Source organism: Heloderma suspectum, chromosome 1, assembly GCF_057233095.1.
Source record: "Heloderma suspectum isolate Gila_16-S chromosome 1, 16-S_ref, whole genome shotgun sequence".
Lineage (NCBI taxonomy): Eukaryota > Metazoa > Chordata > Lepidosauria > Squamata > Helodermatidae > Heloderma > Heloderma suspectum.
In genome coordinates this window covers 295848550-295871257 of record NC_139458.1, presented here as the reverse complement: position 1 = coordinate 295871257, position 22708 = coordinate 295848550, and the positions used below count along the sequence as shown (strand labels likewise).

At 40.2% G+C, this 22708-nt stretch overlaps 1 protein-coding gene across 2 annotated transcripts in view; it reads left to right on the top strand.

The window, feature by feature from the left end:
* The window catches only part of LMBRD1 (LMBR1 domain containing 1), an 85699-nt gene that overhangs the window by 14968 nt on the left and 48023 nt on the right, over nt 1-22708 (top strand). For both annotated transcript variants that reach the window (XM_084826877.1, XM_084826878.1), the window contains exons 3-7: nt 803-863; nt 11154-11251; nt 13814-13881; nt 18449-18537; nt 19667-19740. In XM_084826877.1, coding sequence (XP_084683003.1) covers nt 803-863; nt 11154-11251; nt 13814-13881; nt 18449-18537; nt 19667-19740 — 390 coding nt within the window. The remainder of the gene's footprint in view (nt 1-802; nt 864-11153; nt 11252-13813; nt 13882-18448; nt 18538-19666; nt 19741-22708) is intronic.

Sequence of the window (22708 nt, the reverse complement as noted above, 5' to 3'; positions counted from 1 at the left end):
AAAACAACTGAGATATCAAAGAGACCGACAGGATCACTCCCCCATCCCTTGTTGGCATAGGTTATCCCATGGGGCAACTATGGTCATTTCTGTTCTATAGCCAGGCCTGAAACGATTAAAAAACACACAACAACTTTGGAATTTCTGGTAGATATCAACAGTTCCTGAGTGACTTTTGAAATAACAAATTGAGGATGGGGCAAATGGTTCTTCCTCATGTGAGACATACTAAGTTGGTTTGCTACCCATATAGCACAAGTTAGGGGTGGGGAACCGCCGGCTCATAGGCCAGATGAAAGCCCTGGGGTTCCCCATCCAGCCTGCAAGTTTCTTCTGCTGACATAAGAGAGTATTTAAGCTTTAAATACCCTGCTCTTAAATACCTTGTTGTGCTTTGCAGGCCTGAAAAGCTGTTGCACTTGGTCTTACTCCTGAGTAGACATGCATAGAATTGCATGTCTACTGTAGGCTTTGTGGGAAAATGTCCCAATTAGTAAGAATTACATCTGGCCCTGCCCATTTTGTTTTTTCTGTCTTTGGCCATGCTCCTATCCTCACCCCCAGTTTGGAATACGGGCTGAAAAAGAATCTACACCCATGTCTTAAGAAGAGAGGGAAGGTGTAGTGATATTTAATTTCTTTTGTTCAGGTGATTAATCATGCAGGTTCAACAGCCTATGTATGTGTATGCAAAGTAGCAGAGGCTGATCTTTCTCTCTAAAAATAGCTCATGTACGTAGGATACAAACATTGCTATTTAATCTACAGTTCTGTTTTTTCCCCCCTCTGTCAACATCTTCAGGACTGGGCTGATGCAAACGTTACAAGACAAATTGAAGATACAGTATTATATGCATACTACAGTGAGTATTGTAAAATAGTGCTTTATGTTCCTTCAGTGTTATATCCTATCTTTCATGTGCTTACACCTACATTTTGTTAAAGAAAAAAAAGAAGTTTGTTTTTCTGTGTTCTGCTTTGAGTTTAAATTATTTTTCAGGATATTCTGTTAATATAGGGTTGGATCTAGAACAGTCTTTGCATGAACAGGAGTGCTTCAGTTCTCAGAAGGCCCCCTTTGTTCAAAGAAGAAATTGCAATCCAGTGGAGCCTCCACTCACAGGATGGGTGATGTGATTTTTTTGCAGCTTCCTCCACAACCTTCCATACTGTTCCAGAGGATCCCCAGATTCTCCAGAGCAGGTTTTCAGTATCTGCAAGGTGAATTGGCAAAACCTTCTGTGAGGAGGAGATCTTTAAATCCAACCCATAGACTCCAGGTAATAAAGGAACTATTCTTATGGAATAGTTCTATTCATTTCAGTGTAGCAATGATGGCATATTTTGTCAGCTACATACATTCATGGGAATAGTAATGGATGAAAATATGGCAAGGTGTATTTGGAACAAAGTATACAATAGTAATGTAGATCAATAGTAACCTTAAAGCACAATAAATTGGATCCCCAAAGAATGTACTTTGGTTAACATGAATGTCACGCTTCTGATTCTAGCCAAGTTCAGTCAGAGGGCCGGTTTGCACATCACAATAAACCACCCTGAAAACAAGCTGTGGTGGGTTGGTTGTTCACTCACTAACCCATGGCACTCTGAGGCTTGCCATGGCTTATTTCCCCATTAAGTCCTGCTGCCTGCTCCTGGCACGTATCCCATGGGACTTTGTAGCACAACCTCAACAGCCTACTCCACTACTTCACTGATAAGTGCATTTGCGCTCATTAGCAGAGTAGAAGGGTTTTTGTAATTTTTTTTAATTACAAATTTAACTTTAAGAAAAACTTTGGGGAGGATTTGAGCAAATCCACTAAAGCACAGTAACTACTACAGAAAGTTTTAAAAATGTTAAATTTGTGCAAATCTCCTCAAAGATGGAAAAACATTAAATCTGCACAAATCTTCCCGAAGATAGGAAAAAAAGGTGTTGCTGTCTGGGGAGGTGACGAAGTGGAGGTGTAAATTGACTAGTGTCATTTCAAGATGTAATAGAGATGGAATGTTGTTAGTGAGATTGCAAGGAGTGGCCAGCACGGGTTTTTGCTGCTCTTGCCAGGTGGCACTCTTGCCATTTTAAACAACCCATGCTGAAGCGAGTCTGTCAGGTTTGGATGTCATGACAAGCCACCCTGAGAACAAGCCACCCTAAATAACCCTACTAAAAACCATGGGTTCTCAGGGTGGCTTGTTGTGAAAAACAGCCCATGACAGAAAAGCTGTGCTGGGTTTGGACGTTGCACTAAGCCATCCTGCAACCACCCATGGTGACAACTCACCATGGCTTAGCATGAAGTGCAAACCAGGTCAAAGTCTCCATTGGTAGGTAGTATGAGGGTTGGCTTGTTCAACTATGTTGTGCTATATATTGATCATATGACCCCATGAAGAATTTAGAGAAACTTGAATCAACAGTGGTCATTATTGGCTGCCTTAGACTATCAAATCTATAGTCCATAAAGCTTAGTACTGTCAACACTGATTGCCACCAAAACCTCCAGTACTTCAAGCAGAGGTCTTGTACAGCCATGCTTCATGAGATCTTTAGCTAGACATAAGGTTTGAACATGGTGCTTTATATGCTTACTGCCACTATGTCTTCTCTCTCCCATTAGTTTGCGAATGTAAGTGCCTTGGGTTGTCATGTATTATTTAGAGATGGCAGAAAACATACAGTATTGAAATTATCCCTTTTTTAAATGAAAGCAAGTGAGCCGTTGCCGTACTGGTTGTTTTGGTTCTAAATGCAATGCTTAAAATGCATATTAACATACGAAACAGTATGCAATGACAGATTATTTTGTGTTACTTTGCTAAAGTTCAGAAAAGCTGGCAGCACAACCTTAAATTACAGAATACATAACAGTATTCTCAAAATTGGCTTTCCTAACATGTGCTCAACATAATACGCAAAGATGTTTGGCAGTATATGAGCAGAGTTCCATCTGGATTTCAGCATTCCTGGTTAAACACTGATTTTGCTTTGCAAGGGTCTGCATTTTGGCCCCCTGCCAGGTGAAGGATTTAGTTATATAAATGTCCCTTTCTAGTTAAGTAAGTGCTATCTTGAAACAAAAGAAGAATTCTTCAACCAAAGACCTATCTGTTCCAATTTGGATGAACTGCATTCAGTAGAATTTCTCTGTGAAGCCTGATGGGAGATCTCTAGCTCCCTACTTGAAAATGAAGGTTTCAACTTTGGTAAATACAAATCTGTCAGGGTTTTCAGTTTTTACGGAAACTGGAGCTACTTCTGGCACAGTAATCTCCTCAGATTCTTGCTTAAGTACCACATAAAAGATATATGTGAAGTGAGGACTGTATATGTTACTGAGGCAGGTTGCTGCTTTTCTGGAAATTTGGCATACCCAGGTGAGATTTGAGGCTTGTAAAAATGCCGAGGTACCTTCATTGTTGGATGAGCTGTGTAGTAAAAACAGATATGCTAGATGGAGTACAGATGGAGAAGAACTCCTAGTGGATGCAGTCGAATGCTGGTATGTGCCTGTAGTAACGCATATTCAGGGGCAGTGAGGGCGGCAAAACAAATAATCTTGCTGCCTCTATTGAATCTTCTGTCTGCCGCCCAGCAGAGCTGTTCAGAGTCGTCTGGGGGCTATTACATCCTGGCCCCAAGGACACTGTAGACCCCTCTGAGGCCCGCTGTAATGCATTTGCTAGGCACTTCCAAGATAAGATCTCTTGCATCCGCTGCGACTTAGACTCCAGTGTTATAGCAGGTGAATCTGGTGAGGTATCCAGAGCACAGCCTTGTCCTGTTCTTCTGGATGAGTTTCAGTTGGTACAGCTCAAGGACGTTGACAAGGTGCTTGGACAGGTTTATGCAACCACTTCCATACTGGATCCTTGCCCCTCTTGGCTTATAAAATTTGGCAGGGAAGGAATAGCTGGCTGGGCCAGGGAAGAGATTAATTCCTCCTTGTGAGAGGGAGTGGTCCTGGGCTGCCTCTGTCGTGAGACCACTCCTGAAAAAACCCTCCCTGGACCTGGAAAATCTTAGTAATTTTAGGCCAGTGGCAAATGTTCCTTTCCTGGGCAAGGTTCTTGAGCGGGTGGTTGCCAGCCAGTTCCAGACACTCTTGGATGAGACTGATTATCTAGATCCATTTCGGTCGGGGTTCAGGCCGGCTTTTGGCACGGAAACAGCCTTGGTCGCCCTGTATGATGGCCTATCTAGGGAGAGAGATGGGCGGGTGACCTTGTTGATTCTCCTTGACCTCACTTGGATGGTCGGCTCCAGAAGGTGGTGCCTGGGAAACACTGCTCAGTCCCGTGGATTCTCCAATATGGGGTTCCACAGAGGTCAGTTTTGTCCCCCATGCTGTTCAACATCTACATGAAACCATTGAGTGCAGTCATCCGGAGTTTTGGAGTGCATTGTCATCAGTATGCTGATGACATGCAGCTCTATTTCTCCTTTTCATCCTCTTCAGGTGAGGCTGTGGATGTGCTGAATCAGTGCCTGACTGCGACAATGGACTGGATGAGGGCTAATAAAATGAAGCTCAATCCAGACAAGACTGAGATGCTGTTGGTGGGTGGTTCTGCTGACTGGATGGAGGGTGCTCAACCTGTTCTGGATGGGGTTGCACTCCCCCTGAAGGAGCAGTTCTGTAGCTTGGGGGTCCTCCTGGAACCATCTTTGTCACTTGAGGCTCAGGTGGCCTCAGTGGCACGGAGTGCCTTCTACCAACTTCACTTGGTGGCCCAGCTACGCCTCTATCTGAACAGGGATAACCTGGCTTCAGTTGTCTATGCTCTGGTAATCTCCAAGTTAGATTACTACAATGCACTCTACATGGGGCTGCCTTTGAAGACGGTTCAGAAGCTGCAGCTTGTGCAAAATGCAGCGGCCAGATTGATAACGGGGACCAGAAGGTCCAAACATACAAGACCAATTCTGGCCTGCCTGCACTGGCTGCCTGTATGTTTCCGAGCCCAATTCAAGGTGCTGGTTTTAACTTATAAAGCCTTACACGGCTTGGGACTGCATTATCTGACAGAGTGCCTCTCCTGACACGAACCTACCCGTATACTATGCTCAACATCTAAGGCCCTCCCTTGGCTGCCTACTTTGAGGGAAGCTTGGAAGATGGTGACAAGGAAGAGGGCCTTTTCGGTGGTGGCCCCCAAATTATGGAATGATCTCCCCAATGAGGCCCACCTGGCGCCAACGTTGTTATCTTTTCGATGCCACCTTTCTCTTCTCCCAGGCATTTGGCAACATATGATAAGTTTAACTGATCCTGGAATAGCATAAGGTTATGGTTGTCTGCTTTGAGATTGCTTGTTGAAGTTGTTTTAGATATATGTTCTTGTATATTCTGTTTGTGTTTTTTTTTATGGAATTGGCTTTTAAAATCTGTATAATGTATTTTTAAATGTTTTAATCTTTGTAAACCGCCCAGAGAGCTTTGGCTATTGGGTGGTATAAAAATGTAAAAAATAAATGAATAAATATGCTGCAATTACCTCTCCTGAAAAGGTGATTACTTGGGTCTCTAGTCTTAAGTAACCTGAGAACGACAATAACTTTTATGATTAGTTAAAATATTTGAGAAATCATTGTACTTCAACTTCGCTGTTTCTTTGAATTTGTAAATGCAGGTGTGGTATTGACATACTGGCATAATACAAAATATCGTCATGGAATCAAGTCCTTTCATTTTCACTGGCATTACTCTTGTTGAACCCCTCAATATGGTACCAACCATTCCATTTAAAGATCCATGTACTGGAAGGACTTGTGCTGACAAGGGTGTGTGTGTGTGTGTGTGTGTGTGAGAGAGAGAGAGAGAGAGAGAGAGAGAAGTCTTGTACACTGAGAATGTTGCCTCAGTAGAGTTTCCTATGTTTATTTTCCAGTTGACACCCAACATTCCACGGGCTCCTGGAGGCCACTGAGCATGCTCAATCATCAGTAGACTGTTGGGATGGGGCAGGTCTCTCTCGTTTTAATAAGTATATTAATGTACATACTCCATACCTGAGGAGTACCCTGAGTGTGTGGAAACAACAACTTGAGTTCATTATTGGTATATATGCTGATTAAATTTAGTCAAGAAGCTCCCTGCTGGATCAGACCAAGGATCCGTTTAGTTGAGTCTTCCATTTTGCAAAGTGGCCAGTCAGTTTCTTCTGGAAAGCCTATAATAAGCATGATATGAAGACAATAGCCCTCTCTTGTTATATGTTCTCTGCATCTGGTATTCAGAGGTATAGTGTCTCTGAATATATTTGGTTTCTAATTGAGAGGTTTCCACCCTTAAGGGCAGCCTAGAAATAATTTTAGATAGAAACTAAAATGGTGATACATACATTTATTTATTTTGCTGACTAGCATCTCAGCAACATGTAGATTTGTGCTGTCAAGTGTTCTCATTCATAACTTGTTGAAGATCTCAGCCTGCTTCCTCTACTCCTTGCAGTGTATGTAAGAGAGCATAGCATCTATGGTGAATGGGGAGGATCATGGAAAGTTGTGTTCTTTTCTTATCCCAGGACCTTAACAGCATGTAAAGAGAGAGTTTTACACTTAAAGGCAGCCTAAAAATAATTTTAAATAAGTAAATAAATTGTGTGTTAGTCCTACCTACAGATAGGCATTTCTGCTTTAAATAATCCCTAGATGACAAAACAGAAAAATATAAATTAGACAACCTTCAGGTAACGTCTGCTGCCCTTGCTGCTTCACTTTCAATGCTCTGGTAGGAACAGCAGGAAGGAGGCTTTCTGGGGGTATTTTGGAGGTGGATCAAGGCAGCCTTAAGATTTGTTGGATGTGAAGCCCTCCTGTTCCCCTGACTTGCCAGTGCCACTGGGTGGATGCAGAGCATGCCAGCCCTGGATCCTGCATATTTGTAGGGAGGGAAAATGTGAAGAAAGGGTGGGGTGGTGGAAGTGGTTAACAAAGAAAACAAACAAACCACCTTCTGCCCTGCTGACATAAGGCTGGCAGGGCTTTTAATTTGGCAGTTCCTGTGCCATGATATTAGCATCACCTGAGCCCATAGGCTTTCTATGTTAATTAGGTTAGACCATACTGAATGCAAAACTGATCCAAGGTTGCACCAAAGGCTATTGGGCAGAAGAAACGTTCAAAGGGATGCTGTCCCTTTGAAAATATTAAAGCATTGCAGTTGCACTAGTAGAAATGCACGGATCTCTTGCAAGGCAGAGAGCAATAATATAAGGCAAAGAGTCCTTGTTTATTAGAAAAGCTGAAGGTTAATTTTGAATAGAAGCTGTATGATATGCCCACTAAGCAAAGTCCTCTGGTTAGGTGGCAGAAGATCAACTTTTTCCCATTCTAGGACCTCCCCTAAGTAACTAAATTCAATATTCTTTAAAATATACAACAATTGCATAAGAATATGACAAATCTAAATCTGGGTGATCTTCAATGAATTCTGACTTTGCCATGTTTAACAAAGCCAATTTCCCTCACAGTTTCCCTGCAGAATCTGTCAGAACCGTATCAGTTCACATAACGTGTTCTTGCATGTCTTCAGGCAGAAGCGTGACCTTCAGATTAACAGGAAAAGCATTCTTTCTATGATGGGGTTCTGCATATGTCTAGCATAAAGCTATTTGTCTGTAAAAGTAAAATGTCTACCTGCATATTCTCACTGGTAATATTCAACTCTTATGAAAAATATATTCTTTTGAGACTCTGAAGTGCTGAAGTTGGAGGTATAGCTATTGAAAGAATGCAATACAAATATGGGAAGTTCAACGTTTCTAGTAGATACATGAAACTGTTCATTAAAGCTATAAATACCTTTCCTACTTTGGAATTATTGACATACTTTTATTTTGATACAAAGTTAACTGTCTTCATCTTAATGGAAACATTTTGGAGTGTATAAGCTTGATGCTGTTGCAGAAGCCAGCCTCCAGATGGTGGTAATGATTTAAGTATAAGCAGAAAGCTCTTCCTATTCTAACTAAGTCTTGATAACTAATGGAGAAGGTCTCAACTGGGCATTCTTTATTAAGCCAAACCACAACTTAACAAAATGGCTTCCAAAATATGTAAAGGGAGGATGGATGCAATGAAATGTTAATCAAAGGAAATAATTCCCATCATGGATAAACATAGCTCATCGCTAAGATTTTAAGAAAATCCAGAATGTCAGATTGTTTCTAGTTGGACTTGCTTCAGGCTGACCACAGTTGACCACTTCTTCCTACACTTTCCTTATCTTCAAAGAAAATCCTGATTTTGTAGATGAACCAGAAGGACTCTAGGCAGCATACTAGTTGGTTCTTGGGTCTGATCTTATATTTTCCCTTCATTTTTAGTCTAGGATTGTCAGTGGCTGGTTTTACAGATCAAGAAAGTGTTGGCAAGCTATTTCCCACCTGTAGGCTGTGTTAGAATATTGGGAAAATGTTGTTTCTCTTGCCCAAAGATGCACGAGTTTGACTAAAAGTACAGTGCAAATTTGGGCTGATTTGTGAACAGAAGATGACACAGATAGCTGGACTGCTACATGGGCACTGAAGAATCTTTGATCTCTAGGGGCAGTTTGAGAGAAGCTGTTTGAACCATTGGAGAACTCTGTTCTCTGAAGTTGGGAGAGCAGCCTACTAATTGCATTCTACCCTCTTCTCCCAAGAATGACTTGCTTTGCATTTGGAGATTCCATTTTCCTTAGTTCAGTTGTAGGGAATGTGAAGCCATTCAGATATTGTTGGATTGCAACCCACCTGAGTCCTAGCCAGCATAGCCAGTGGTGAGGGATTATTGGAGTTGCAGTCCATCAGCATCTGGAGGGCCACACATCCCCCATTCCTGCTGTAGGTGAAAAACCCCTACTTTACACATTGCCAGGATATGGACTCTGCATTAGGAGAAGTCTAAGATGTGGGAAAAGTTGTGCTTAGTAGACTGGCTAGCTTGTTTCCTTCTTTGGGGCGGGGGGGCGGGGTCAAACCTGGGACTAGTCAATTGACAACTTCAATTAGCATTAATCTGCCTATGAAAACATCTGCTCCTTGTTTTTTTAATCTGGGTCTTTTGGCAACTGAAGGTCAGACTTACAGCAGAAGCTATGGAAAGCAGAACTTTCAGGAAAGTTCTACTTACAAAATCAAAATTTGCATGGCATCATCCTTATTAAGACTGAATTTGCTAGATTTGCTTTGATGTGCCTACTGATATGATCAATTTCTTAATGAAATGTGTCTTGTTGACAAACTCACAGGATCAAATTCTTAAGACTCCAGTGAACCAAAGGATGCTGAAAGAATCTGTTATGCGTTTTAAATTTCATGCTAATGTTTCTGTGTCTAATCAAGGTTTCATGTAGCTCATACTCTTGGAGATATGTAGCTTCTTATATTAATGTTATTTAGCTTTACTTAAAGGTCTAATCTTAATACTCATTACATTTATCTAATTCTAGCCTAAACATCTACATTGTTTTAAAATTTGTTGGTACTTCACAAGTTCTCAAGCACTTCTACTGAATCCAAACAAGCTCTGGCTGAAAATGCTAGGTAGTGTATATGGTAAAGTTATACCATACTCTGGAAGTGAACTTGGCTGATAGTATAAAACCAGTGAAGATACCTGTGAAGGCAGTGACTGGAATGCTTCAAGTGTATACTTGTATACTAAAAATGAAAGCAAATAAGATTACTTTCTGATCTGTACATCTTCTCCATTCACATTTGATCAAGGGGTTGGAGAACCGATGGTTGAAAACAGTAAGGACACACTCCAGAGTTGTACATATTCTCCACTGTACATATGGATCTTGCTCAATCATTTCAGTCAAGGGACCCAATCTAGCTGCACATTCCACATGTGGATCTAGTTCCTGCATTGAAATGAATGGGTGAATTCTTGAGGGTGGCAAAACTTGTATGTATGTATTTATTTAATTTATTACGTTTCTGTACCGTCCAATAGCCAAAGTTCTCTGGGTGGTTCACAAAACAAGACTTAAAACCACAAACCACAAAATAAAATAGAACACCTCCATGTGTGCTCCATATAAACAGTTAATGTAATATGACAGGGGTCTATAGAAAAATTCTATAGCTGAATATATAGTGTCTGCTTTTTTTTTAACTAGCAGAAGCTTAAATAAATTAATAAACCCTCCCTTTACTCTCAAGTCTGTTTAACAAAAGTTGTTTTGTATGAGGCAAGTATCACTTCTAAAGAACCTTCGGTAGAGATAAGCCAAAATGACTGTAGAACAATACATGCTTTGTTCCATGTATGAACTGCAGCATGATTATATCTGAATTTCTTGTTTGCTCACCAGTGTTTACCTTTATTAAACACACTGCTATGAAATACTTCACACTTGACAAAGACCAGACTGAAGCCTTCTTTTGTAACTTGTAATTTTTCAATAAGAAAATGGAAGTAACATACCACGCTTTGGGGGACAAACTCATCATTCTTGTTGCTTGCTGATAGCATAAAAGGCCTGTTGCGTTAAGTACTGGTTATAGGGCCACTGCTGTGTAATACAGTTGAAGTAAAAACTATTTTCTGCTATTCCTTAACTGCATCTCTCAACCTGCGCTACACCCACATTCTTACTGAATTATAAGTTTCCACGATTTGTGCACAAAATGGGCACAATAAGGAAGACACAAAATAAAACTATTTATATTACCCTTTCAGCACTTCCAAAGCTTCTTGTTCATACCTGTCTTGATCCAGAAATGCTCAAAGATGGGATTTACTCAAGCTTATTAATGGTTCTTGAAGGAAAACCTAAATGAAGCCTGTATGTGTAATAGCGCTTGTTGGCCTTGATTCCTTGTTATTGCCTCTCTCTCCTGTGTCTCACTTCCTCACCTTTTCATCTACATTCAAACTGTAAGCTCTTCAGAACAGGGTTTTTGTCTTTTGGTTATATTGGTCTGTGAAGCACTGTGTATATTGATGGCACTATAGAAATAAATCACATGATTTTGTGCCTTTCAGAGTGAAGCTAGAGAGCTCTGCTTTAACAGCTCTCTAGGGCTTTTAGTTGCCCCTCCAATATCATATCAATAGAATAATATTATTGTAGTAGTAAATGACCATTAGAAGTGCTAATTTCATTTTTTTAATGCACATTCTGAAACTTCTTTCATTATTCCACTTTTAGCACTGTATTCCATCATATTGTTCTGTGTGTTCTTATGGATCCCCTTTGTCTACTTCTACTATGAGGAGAAAGATGAAGATGATGGCAACACATGCTCAGTAAGATGCTTGTACTTCTGGTTGCTTGGCTGGACATATAATGAATAAACTGGTTCTGATTTCCTTGTTCTAAGTTGAAATAAAACATTATTAAATGCTGTCTGACACTAAAAGTAAAATGTACAACCTTTTATAGCTTGAAACTGGAATTGGGAATTGCATGGATTGTGATAGCTCCCCACCCCAACCAGGATATCTTCATAGGAACACACACAGCTGCCTTTATATCAGGTCAGACTATTTGTCCATCTAGCTCAGTATTGTCTGCTCTGACTGGCAGTGGCTTTCCGAGGTCTCAGGCTGGGGTCTTCCTTATCACTTGCTACCTGATCATCTTAACTGGAAATGTCAGGGATTGAACGCACTTCCTGCATGCAAAGCATGTGCTCTATCATGGTGATCCTTCCTTCCTCATGACAGCTTGCAGGCTTCTTACATCCTTTAAAAAATGGATGTAATCATTTAAATCATTTAATCATTTAAATGGATGAAAACCTAAGGTTTCTAGACATCGTGTTAATGACCAAAACTTTTTAAAAAGTTGATGCTCTCTCATGACCAAGTTTGCTAAGCCATTGGGTGGTTCACATGTCACAATAAGCATCCTAATTAGTGCTCTTGCACTCATTAGCAGAGTAGAGGTTTTTTGGTAGAATTGTTTTCACCTTGGGGGAGATTTACACAAATTTAACATTGTTATTGTTTTCACCTTTGGGGAGATTTGTGCAACTATAAGGTGTTCTTTTAAAAAAAACACATGTTTGGGGAGATTTTCACAAAACCGCTAAAGCGCAGTAACTAAAGCAGAGTAGTTCCTGTGCTTCAGCAGATTTGTGCAACTCTCCCTGAAAGTTAAACAAATAATGTTAAATTTGTGCAAATCTTCCTGAAGGTAAAAAAAGGTGTTGCTGTATAGAGAGGCAACGAAGTGAAATAGATTGACTAGAGTCATTTCAAGATGTAATAGAGAGGGGCTATTGTAATGTGAGGGGTGCCCGGCATGCTAAACCACCCTGCCACCATCTATGGGACAACCCACCATGGCTTAGTGTGATGTGCGAACCACGTCACTGTCTCCGAATTGAAATGAACACTTGCTTTATAAATGCTTATGGAAGTCTATTTTTGTATAGCCAGAACATCAACATCAGTACTTTTACAGCTGTAGAACACTTGTAGTCCCTTTGGGTAACTGCTCCTTTTGGCACGTGTGCATGATGAGGCAGAATCCTAGAGAAGAAAAACATGAATGCAGTGAATTTTAACTCTTGCTCTAGAATTACACTAATAAAATGCCTTCAAAATGGCTTCTAGAGAAAGCAGATGTGGCCACCACATGGTGGCTTATTTCTGCGCTTCTCTGTAAGCTATGTTTGAACGCATTTTATCAGTATGACTAAAACAAGAGAGAAGGATCTACTGCATTAAATAATACTCATTATTCTCTTTGACTTGGCAACTGTCCTGTGGAGCTGGAAAGGGAACCAAATATTTTCCTATTGAGATGGTGGAGATAAACCTATTCTCTTTAAATAAAACTGTATATAGATGATAAAGCAATAAAATAGGGCTTAAGAGAGCTAGAAGCAGAATAGAATCATCTCTGTAGCCATGGGCATAAAGATGTATACTGTGGAAACTCCCATTTTTATTTTAACAGAAAATATCCAGAAAGCTGTTCCAGTAATGAGCTCTCTCCCTTCATCATTAAATTGTAGGCACCTGTAGTTCAAATGTCTGGACATGTTCTAAAGGAGGTCTTGAGTTTAGTGTGCAGAAATGGTGGAAACACAGTAGGAAGAAAATTGATGCCTTTTGATGTGCTAGCTGCATGAAACAGCATGCCTAATGTATATTGGACACTTAAATTGTAGAACTTATGAAAAGTTCAGACTTACAGATAATACTAAAAATCAACTTCTTGATCTACAGGAAGAACTCAAAAATCCTTCATATAAATTTGAATGTAAACCAGTGATGTTTGTTTTGGGGGAAATCAGTCATGCTCCATATGTTACATTAGCAGGAAGACAGTGGCTGGGTTCATATGTAACTGTAAACCATGGTGGGTAAGAGACCTGAACTGCCCATGATGGGCTAGCGTGTTGGGGGGGGGGGGCGTTTTTCCCACTTATGAAGGGTTAATTCCCCTGATTAAGCCACCCTCAAAACCAATCCTCTGCAGTAAGGATTATTTTACTTACAGTGGATTAGCATGTTGTCTGTCGTGCCAGCGTGGGTTATGGAGATCGCCTATATTGCTGCTCTGCAAGAGCAGCCAAAAACATTGCTGCTGCTCTGCTCCTCTCAATCTCTATTCCTGCTGCAGAGGAAGCTGGGATACCTGCCTGGCTGGGGGGCGGTACAGGAGGAGGAGGGGCAAGGGGGGTGAAATAAACTACTCTGTGTAGCTTGTTTGCCTGATTGTCTGATGGGAGCACAGTAGATTGTTTGCATAACTACCTACCAAGCATAGCTTGCCACCCACCACGGGTTGGTATGATGTGTGAACAGCCCCACTATGTTTCTTTATATACTTACTTTTTACTTTCAATTTTACAGCAGGTTAAAACTGCATCCAAGTATACCCTAGGATTCCTTCTGCTTTGTACTGTTCTTCTACTAATTGGGTAAGTTGGTAAGTGTATATATCAGAATATCACTGTGTGTAATTTTTCAAACCTGCCAATATGACCAGATTGCTCTCTTTTGCTCTTTTCTGTACATCTACTATATTTAACCAATTCTTCTTTCTAAAGCCCTTGATAATCTTGCTCTCATCTCTCCCTTGCTCAGCTTTCTCAGTTCCTCCTGTCTTCTCCTTGCCCAGATTTTTTCATTGCCTCTTTCTTCTCTTCCTCTTGCTCCTTGTTTAGCTTTGAATTTGCATTTGTTCCTGCTTTTATAAAACAAATCTGTAAACCCTATTAAATATATATTCCTCCTTTGAGTAAAGATATAAAATAATAAAATATGTGCATGTTAGTCTCTTTATTTGTTAAAGAAACAATCAGTGCCTAGAATGTTGACTCTTGCTCAGAGGTCTACAAATGTTGGATGGCCTTGGAAGCCAGCCAAAACTAGTGGTTGTCAAACCTTGGTCCTCTCCCAGTGTTGGGGTCTTGCCTCTGATGTCACATTCTGCAGGATGGTGGGAATAATCCCGTCGGTTTCAAAGCTCAGGAGAAGATCTGTGGCTTAACTCTATCATGCTGCGTGGCATGGCATAGATGAGTTTCCACCCTCCTCCTGAGCTGGGGAGAGGGTGTAGGATGCTCACGCTTTTATGGAAAAGAGATGGGACTTTATCATAGAGTGGTGAATAATTTTTTCCTTCCTTTCTCTTACTATTCTTTTTCATGTTTATTGGGTCATAAACTCTGGCAGTGGGGGTTTTAATTCCGCTTGTAGAACACTCTTAAATACTTAATTTTATATGGTAAATGATGAGGAAAAATGTAATTTCTTTGAAATGGAACTGAAACAGAACCTTGGATCTCTTCAGGAGAATTCTTGCTTTCTCAGTTTCTTGAAGTATGCCTGAGGTTTCTAATCCACTCTTTAACATAGCCCGCTTGCAAGATTGGAGCTACTGGGAAGTATCCAGTGTTGCTGCTCCACTTACACCATTCATGGCCCGGTTGGAGTACACCAGGAAAAGAGCCTTCAGTGTGGTGGCCCCCTTCCTGTGGAATTCCCTGCCTTTATTGCTTAGGTAGCCGCCAACATTGTGTTCCTTCCGGCACCTCCTGAAGATGTTATTTCGAGAGGCCTTCCTTGCATGACCAGCCGCAGTTTATTAAATTCCACCTTATTTGGGTTTGCCTTTTTAAAAAATGTTTTAACTCTTTTAACCTGCTGTTTTATTCTTTTACCTTGTTGTTCACTGATCTGAAATCTTCTGATGTGGAGCGGTATATAAATATTGTAAATAGATAGATAGATAGATAGATAGATAGATAGATAGAGTACCCAACCTCTAGTGCAATGCCAATAGCATACCCTGGCAGGGAAATCCATCATGCCAGCACACACTATTGGTGTTGTGCTAGAGGTTGCTTATACTAGAGCTGCATCAATGGTGTAAGTGTAGTGGCAACATTTGATACTTCCCATTTAGTCAGGGTTGTATCTAATGGAGACTCTGCCTTAGCAGAAAGTGCTTCCACTTGCACAAATTGTAGCACCCAATTTTAACTGATCCACCGTACTTACTTAAGCCCCCTCCCCCCCCCCCGGAAAAGCTGCTTCTGAGGCTTGGGGGACTGTCCAGAACAGAAGAGGATATGGCATGGAGGACTGTAGTAGGTAGAGGGGATTGGCAAGACTCAGGTGTCCCAATTTGCGCAAGTGTAGGAACGTGCTGCTAAGACAAAGCTACCATTGGATATAACCCTCAGATTTTAACTTTTTTAAATTGCTAAATTAATCTGCCAATAATTAAATCAGGTGATATTTAGATTAGACTGGGGTCCCCAAGCTTTTTGGGTCATGGGCACACATTTGGAATTTTAAGAGTGTCATAGGTACTCTTACAGAATGGCTGCCAGTTTCCCGCCATTGGGTTTCAGAATTGGTCATGTATGCATATAGTCCTTATTGGTTCTAAAGGCATAGATCATGTATGACACCTGAAAGATTACTGTAAAATGCTGAAGTCCTTTGTCCAAATTAATCTCTGTGTATACCCCCTACACAAATTTCAATAGTTGAGTTTTCATTCCTGTAATGTGTATATATGTAGTTTTAAACTATAGCTTGCACTTAGTGCATATTTGTTACTAGCTTGATCTCTGTACTCTTTATTTGGCGGTTTGGTCTGAAAAGTTAATTTTTGGATTAATTTGAAGGTTGAATTCCTGCCTTTGTGATGTTGTTGATTGTGGAATATGTTTGCTTGATAGCTGTAGTGTTACTCTGATGCTGAATTTGCGAGATAAAAGTAAGCGTTTTGATTCAATTAGAGTTCTACAATAGTTTCATGATGCAAAAAGACACTTTTGTTTTTCGGCGCTGTTTAGAATATACCTTATAAAAACCAAGAGTTGAAAATCTGAACTTTCTGTTGTCATTTTGCTTTCTAGACTGAGGAGGCTTACAGATGAGTCCTCCTGGAAAGTTGACTAGGGTATTAATATGAAGACCTTTGTACAGGAAAATTTGATAGTTCATTCTTAATAGCATATTACTTTGAATTGATTGTCTCTAAAATAGACTGCCTCTGGTTAGCTTGAGGTTCTCTAGTTATTTTCCACAGGACTTGTATTAGCTAGAAGCATTCAAATATAAAATAAGATCTGACTCAAAATAAATGTGCATGGGTAAATGTGCAGATGCTCTTAATATCATCGTTGCCTCTCAACGTGGCTGCCACTCAGCAGCCTACTCTCCTCCCTGCAAAGGGCTATTGATGCTGTTGTCTTTCATGGGGTGCAGTACTGCCACCGCTGCACTAGATATTCTTAGGAATCTCTATTGTGGTGTATGGTCTGCCTTTCAAATATTGTTACAGTTTTGCTTAAAAACTAGTTCAGTTAACTATCCTCATCCCAGTATTGCTGTGTGTACTTGAACTGAAGTGAGCTGCAACAAAGTGAGGCTCCCTTCTCTAACAAAAGCAACTCTAGCAAATTATTTGTAAACTGTGTGGGCATTGGTGGTACAGCTATTGCTTGGACAGATTGGCAGCTCAAATATGTTGTTTTTTAATATATTTTAAAAACAATTTTGTATGCAGATATTATGGAAAAACAGGTGAAAAAAACAAGAACAAAAAAGAACAAAGCAAAAAAATATATCATTAGCAGTAACCACTCACAATACTGTTAACACCACTAATAAAAAAAGAAAAAAAATCTTCACTTCTATTTCAAATGTATACATTCATATAAGCAGTCCACCTATGGCAGCTCAAATACTTGCATTAAGCACCATACAGGTTCAGGGCTGCTTCTTTAACATAAGATCTCATTTTATCCTACTATATCTCTTTATATATTTTAATTTTGGAATGTTGGAATATTGTCAAAAGATTTTCTTTGTGGGTGTGGGAATTGTTTGACTGATGTCTGTTGAATAATTCCAGAGTATGCTAAGTTTTTCTAACGATGGAAAGTACCACATTATTGACCAGAATTTTTTGGGTCCTGACATTTATCTGCTTTAAATCCAATGCTGTGTGAATGGACTTCCCCTTACTCTCCCCCTCCCTGCAGCCCTCTTGAGGGTCCCCCAACCCTCTGGAGCAGCTTTGGTGTGGGGGTACTCAGGGGCAGCAGGGTGGGGGTGAAACCTGTTCTGCCAGCAGACAGTCAGGGTTGGATGCAACCCTCTATTTTTAACTCTTTAGGCAATATATTTGACTATTCATCAAGTTCTTAAGTTTTTAAAAGGCAAGTGAATATATTTATTGTTAATGGGACCACTAATCTTGAAATACATAACTCTACAATTGGAATAGGAGGGATCAGATACCCCTGTTTTAAGCTTCATGTGGTCTCCATGATAGGCTGCAATCCTATACGTACTTACTTCAGAGTAAAATCCAATGAAAGCAATGGGACTTACCTCTGAGTAGTCACATATACAAAACTTGGTATTACCTGTACATCCTGATAATATGTGTTCTGTTAGTACATTGCATCAGTTTTCTCCCAGGTAGCTCTCTAGAACAATTTGGAGTCCACATCTATAGATGTTGTGTCGTGGTATATGCAGAAATTCTTAAACTTCCCCTTGCTTTCCTCCTCCCCCGATCCCCCACATGCCTTCCAGATCTGCTCTGTAGGGTGATCCAAATGAAATTGCTGTGAGCTTTAATTTAACATTTTTGCTCTTTTTACATGCTCTTGAACTTGCCATAAAATGTATTCATGTTCAACTTGTCCAAAACTGTATTAGCACCAGTAAATTGTTCGCATCCTCTGTATTTGGCAGGCTTTCCATAAGCCTCTGATTTGTCACAAGATATTACGGAATCAAGTTTTTAAAACCGTATATATTTGGAACAGAAATGTCTTTCTGAAATAAAATGAATTGCTTTTAAACTCGGTGCAAATGACTGTAAAATTTTCCATTGTAATTTTACTTCAGTTCATCACCATCCCAATATTATAAGGACATTTGTAAAGTTGATCTGGTATGTTTTGGAAGGTAACTTCCAGAGGATAAAACTTCTGTTTTTTTTTCCTGTTACAGAGCCTTTGTTCCACTGGATATTCCCAACAAGAAAAATTCAACAGAGTGGGAGAAAGTGAAACTTTTGTTTGAAGAACTTGGAAGCAGCCGTAAGATATTATTTCTCCTATAGATTGTATAATGAATCAAGGACATGAATAATTTTGTATTTCTCTAAATGCCACTGTTTTGCCATTAGTCTTCCATTGGGGGCATGCAGAAAGGACACCAGTGCTTGTGACCTTCAGGGGAGGATTTAGGGGACTTTGAAAATGTTGGGTATGGGATGGTTTCAGCTCACCTGAAATCATGGAGAACAGTGTTGCTTGGAGATCTAGATGTTGCAGGGAATAAGGACAAAAGTATGAGAGAGAGAGAGGAGAAGGAATGTGGCCTTTCATGTTATCTTTGAATTAAAAAGTTATTCTTAATTGCTTTGCAGGCAGGGATCATTTGTGTTTACTCCAGTTGAGTAATGCAGGCAACACATACAAATAAATAATTCTAGATAAAACACTTGAGTGGCACCAAGCTTTATTTTACAAGTAGGTCTTCTATATATGTCAGTGCTCTAGACTCAAGCTAGATTTATTAAGTTATTTAAAATGTTTATATCCTGGCTTTTAGGACATGGCCCCCAGAAGGCAGTGTGCAACAGAAGGAGAACCAGTTGAGATATATTTGAACAGTCTAGCACAGGAGTCGAGTATCATAAGGAAGCATCTAGTGGCATACAAAACATAAAAGTCAGACTGGAACATCAAGTTTTGGTCATATGATCATCTTTAGCCAAAAACACTCTGCTGAAAACTAGTGCTGACCCTGATTTAAACTTTTAAGGGTGGGGAACCTGTGGCTCTCCAAATGTTGTTGGACTCCAGCTTTCATTTGCCCAAGCCAGCATTGCCAAAGGCCAGCAATGATGGGAATTGTCATCCAACATCTGGAGAGCCACCGGTTCCCTGCCCCTGTCTTAAGGTCATGATTAGTACTCCTTTGATTCCCCCATTAAGGCAGTCAATTCCAGTGCATTGCACAATGGTGACTCATTTACATTGTATGTATTACTTCAGTGTCTAGGATAATTGATGTGTAACTTAATAGTTTCTGCTTTGATCTCTGTGCATTACATTAGTTTAAGATTTTTTTCCCTAAAAGTGACCAAAGCAAAAGATCAAACTTGGTATAGTGTTCCTGAATTTGCATTTCAACAAAGCATTTCCATCTTTTGTCTTACAGATGGTTTGGCTGCCCTATCCTTCTCTATAAGTTCTTTGACCCTTATTGGAATGGTGGCAGCTATTACCTATACAGTAAGCATCCAACCTCTTGCTTTGTATCCATTTTAAGGTTTGCTTCAGTTTTAACCATCTGCAATTTTACCACACCTTAATTCACGCTGAAAGCCAATTCTCTCAGTGGCGTTAAGGGATAACAATTGTGACTTAAGCTGCAATCTTATATGCAATTTCTTGGAAGTAAGTCCCATTGAACCCAGCGAGGCATGATTCTAAGTAGACATGCATAGAATTGTTCTGTGTATCATGTGTTAGAAGTTCTTGATATTTAGGTAATTCCATAAATATGTACAGTAAGGCTTAATAGGACAATATGCATTATGTTTTAGCCTTTAAAAGAAAAGGTCTAGCATGGGTGGAATGGGTAGGGAACCCGTGGCTTTCTATATGTTTGACCCCAACTCCCATTACGCCTGACTACTGGCTGTGCTGGTTGGACTACATCAGAGTTGGAGTCAATCATCATTTGGAGAGCCATGAATTCTCTAGCCCATGTCTAGATTCTGCTATCCTTTTTGGCAAGGCTAAATACTTCTCCTTTTTAAAACTGTTCAAAACACTTTTCAAAAAATTATGGCTCATGGCAACTTTTTTTTTTTAATAAGTTGAGTGCCATTGTCTGGGGGCTGCTTAACTGTGCACATTAGGACCTGGGAATCTTCATGGCCATCATACTGATAAACCTAATTTTAATAAGAATTCCATGGAAATTTTAACTTGTTAAGTATCCAATTTCTGCTTTTGACATTTTAGTTGACACAGCAATCTAAATTCTTCTAACTATATGCTGAGTTCATGAGTTTGAACATTGTTTTGGTTAACTGACTAAAAGTGGCAGTAAACTACTATTCCAGTTTCTAAAAAGTTAGTATCCTGGCAGAGAAGGATTTACAATGAATTGTGCAGATCTGGTGTGATTTCCTGACTCAACTCTATAGTCAGCAGAAGTTTGATGCCATCCCTAAGACAATGTGTCAGAGCCAAGGGTATGAAATGGGATTACTGTTATAGATCTTTCTATCCTGAATATTGAACTTCTCAGCAACTTGGCCCAAGTTCTTTCCTCATTAAAAGTCTTCACTATAGGAAGTCCTGTTTTATTAAAGTGATCTTTTAATTCCTGCATAAACAGTTAACACCAATAACTCTTCCTTCATCAAGTGAACAGCAATTCAGAGAACTTCAACATTTAGTGTTCTGTGAGTTGCCTGCTAAAGAAAACCAGTCAGAAAGTGGTGATTATGTTTCTGTCCTCACCCCTTATCTGCATTATGGAAATAAGCATACAGGCCTACCTGTAGAATTTATTTTCCTTAAATTTAGGAGGGGGAAGGGGAGGATAAACTAAACTTAAAATTGATCCTCAAAAGCTCAACAAACCTATGACCTTAGAGCTAGAGTGTCTTGTTCACTCTTTGCTTCTATACTTCCATTAATACACCTTGCATTTAAATGATTTTATATAGCCAAATTCCAGAGGTTAGCCAGAAGAGATAAGGAATTATTTTTAAACAAGCAATGCGCAGAAGCGGAAGAAGATAATAGAATAGGAAGGACAAGAGACCTCTTCCAGAAAATTAGAAACATCGGAGGTAAATTCCAGGCAAATATGGGTATGATCAAAAACAAAGATGGCAAGGACCTAACAGAAGCAGAAGAGAGCAAGAAAAGGTGGCAAGAATATACGGAAGATCTGTATAGGAAGGATAATAATATCGGGGATAGATTTGACGGTGTGGTCAGTGAGCTAGAGCCAGACGTCCTGAAGAGTGAGGTTGAATGGGCCTTAAGAAGCATTGCTAATAACAAGGCAGCAGGAGATGACGGTATCCCAGCTGAACTGTTTAAAATCTTGCAAGATGATGATGCTGTCAAGGTGATGCATGCCATATGCCAGCAAATTTGGAAAACACAAGAATGGCCAACAGATTGGAAAAAATCAACCTATATCCCCATACCAAAAAAGGGAAGCACCAAAGAATGTTCAAACTATCGAACAGTAGCATTGATTTCACATGCCAGTAAGGTAATGCTCAAGGTCTTGCAAGGTAGACTCCAGCAATTCATGAAACGAGAATTGCCAGATGTACAAGCTGGGTTTCGAAAAGGCAGAGGAACTAAAGATGAAATTGCCAATATCCGCTGGATAATGGAGAAAGCGAGGGAGTTTCAGAAAAACATCTATTTCTGTTTTATGGACTATTCTAAAGCCTTTGACTGTGTGGATCATAACAAACTGTGGCAAGTTCTTGGTGGTATGGGGATACCAAGTCATCTTGTCTGCCTCCTGAGGAATCTGTTTAACGACCAAGTAGCAACGGGAAGAACAGGCCATGGAACAACGGACTGGTTTAAGATTGGGAAAGGAGTATGGCAGGGTTGTATACTGTCACCCTACCTATTCAACCTGTACGCAGAACACATCATGCGACGTGCTGGGCTTGATGAAGCCAAGGCTGGAGTTAAAATTGCTGGAAGAAACATTAACAATCTCCGATATGCATACTCCAGGAAATAAAGCCAGACTGCTCACTTGAGGGAATGATATTAAAGGCAAAACTGAAGTACTTTGGCCACATAATGAGAAGACAGGATACCCTGGAGAAGATGCTGATGCTAGGGAAAGTGGAAGGCAAAAGGAAGAGGGGCCGACCAAGGGCAAGATGGATGGATGATGTTCTGGAGGTGACGGACTCGACCTTGGGGGAGCTGGGGGTGGCGACGGCCGACAGGAAGCTCTGGCGTGGGCTGGTCCATGAAGTCACGAAGAGTCGGAAGCGACTGAACGAATAAACAACAATATAGCCTTGGGTAAAAAATAGAGCTGATGACAGCTTTTCTGCATTGCTATTTGATGTCAAGGTAAAATACTGTAGCTCTCGCTATGACAAGCAGATTAAGCTGAGTATTTCTGTTTTTAGTCTGCCCTTCAAGAATGAGTATAATTGGCTCTGTAATTTTCCCAAAACATTTAATGAGCGTT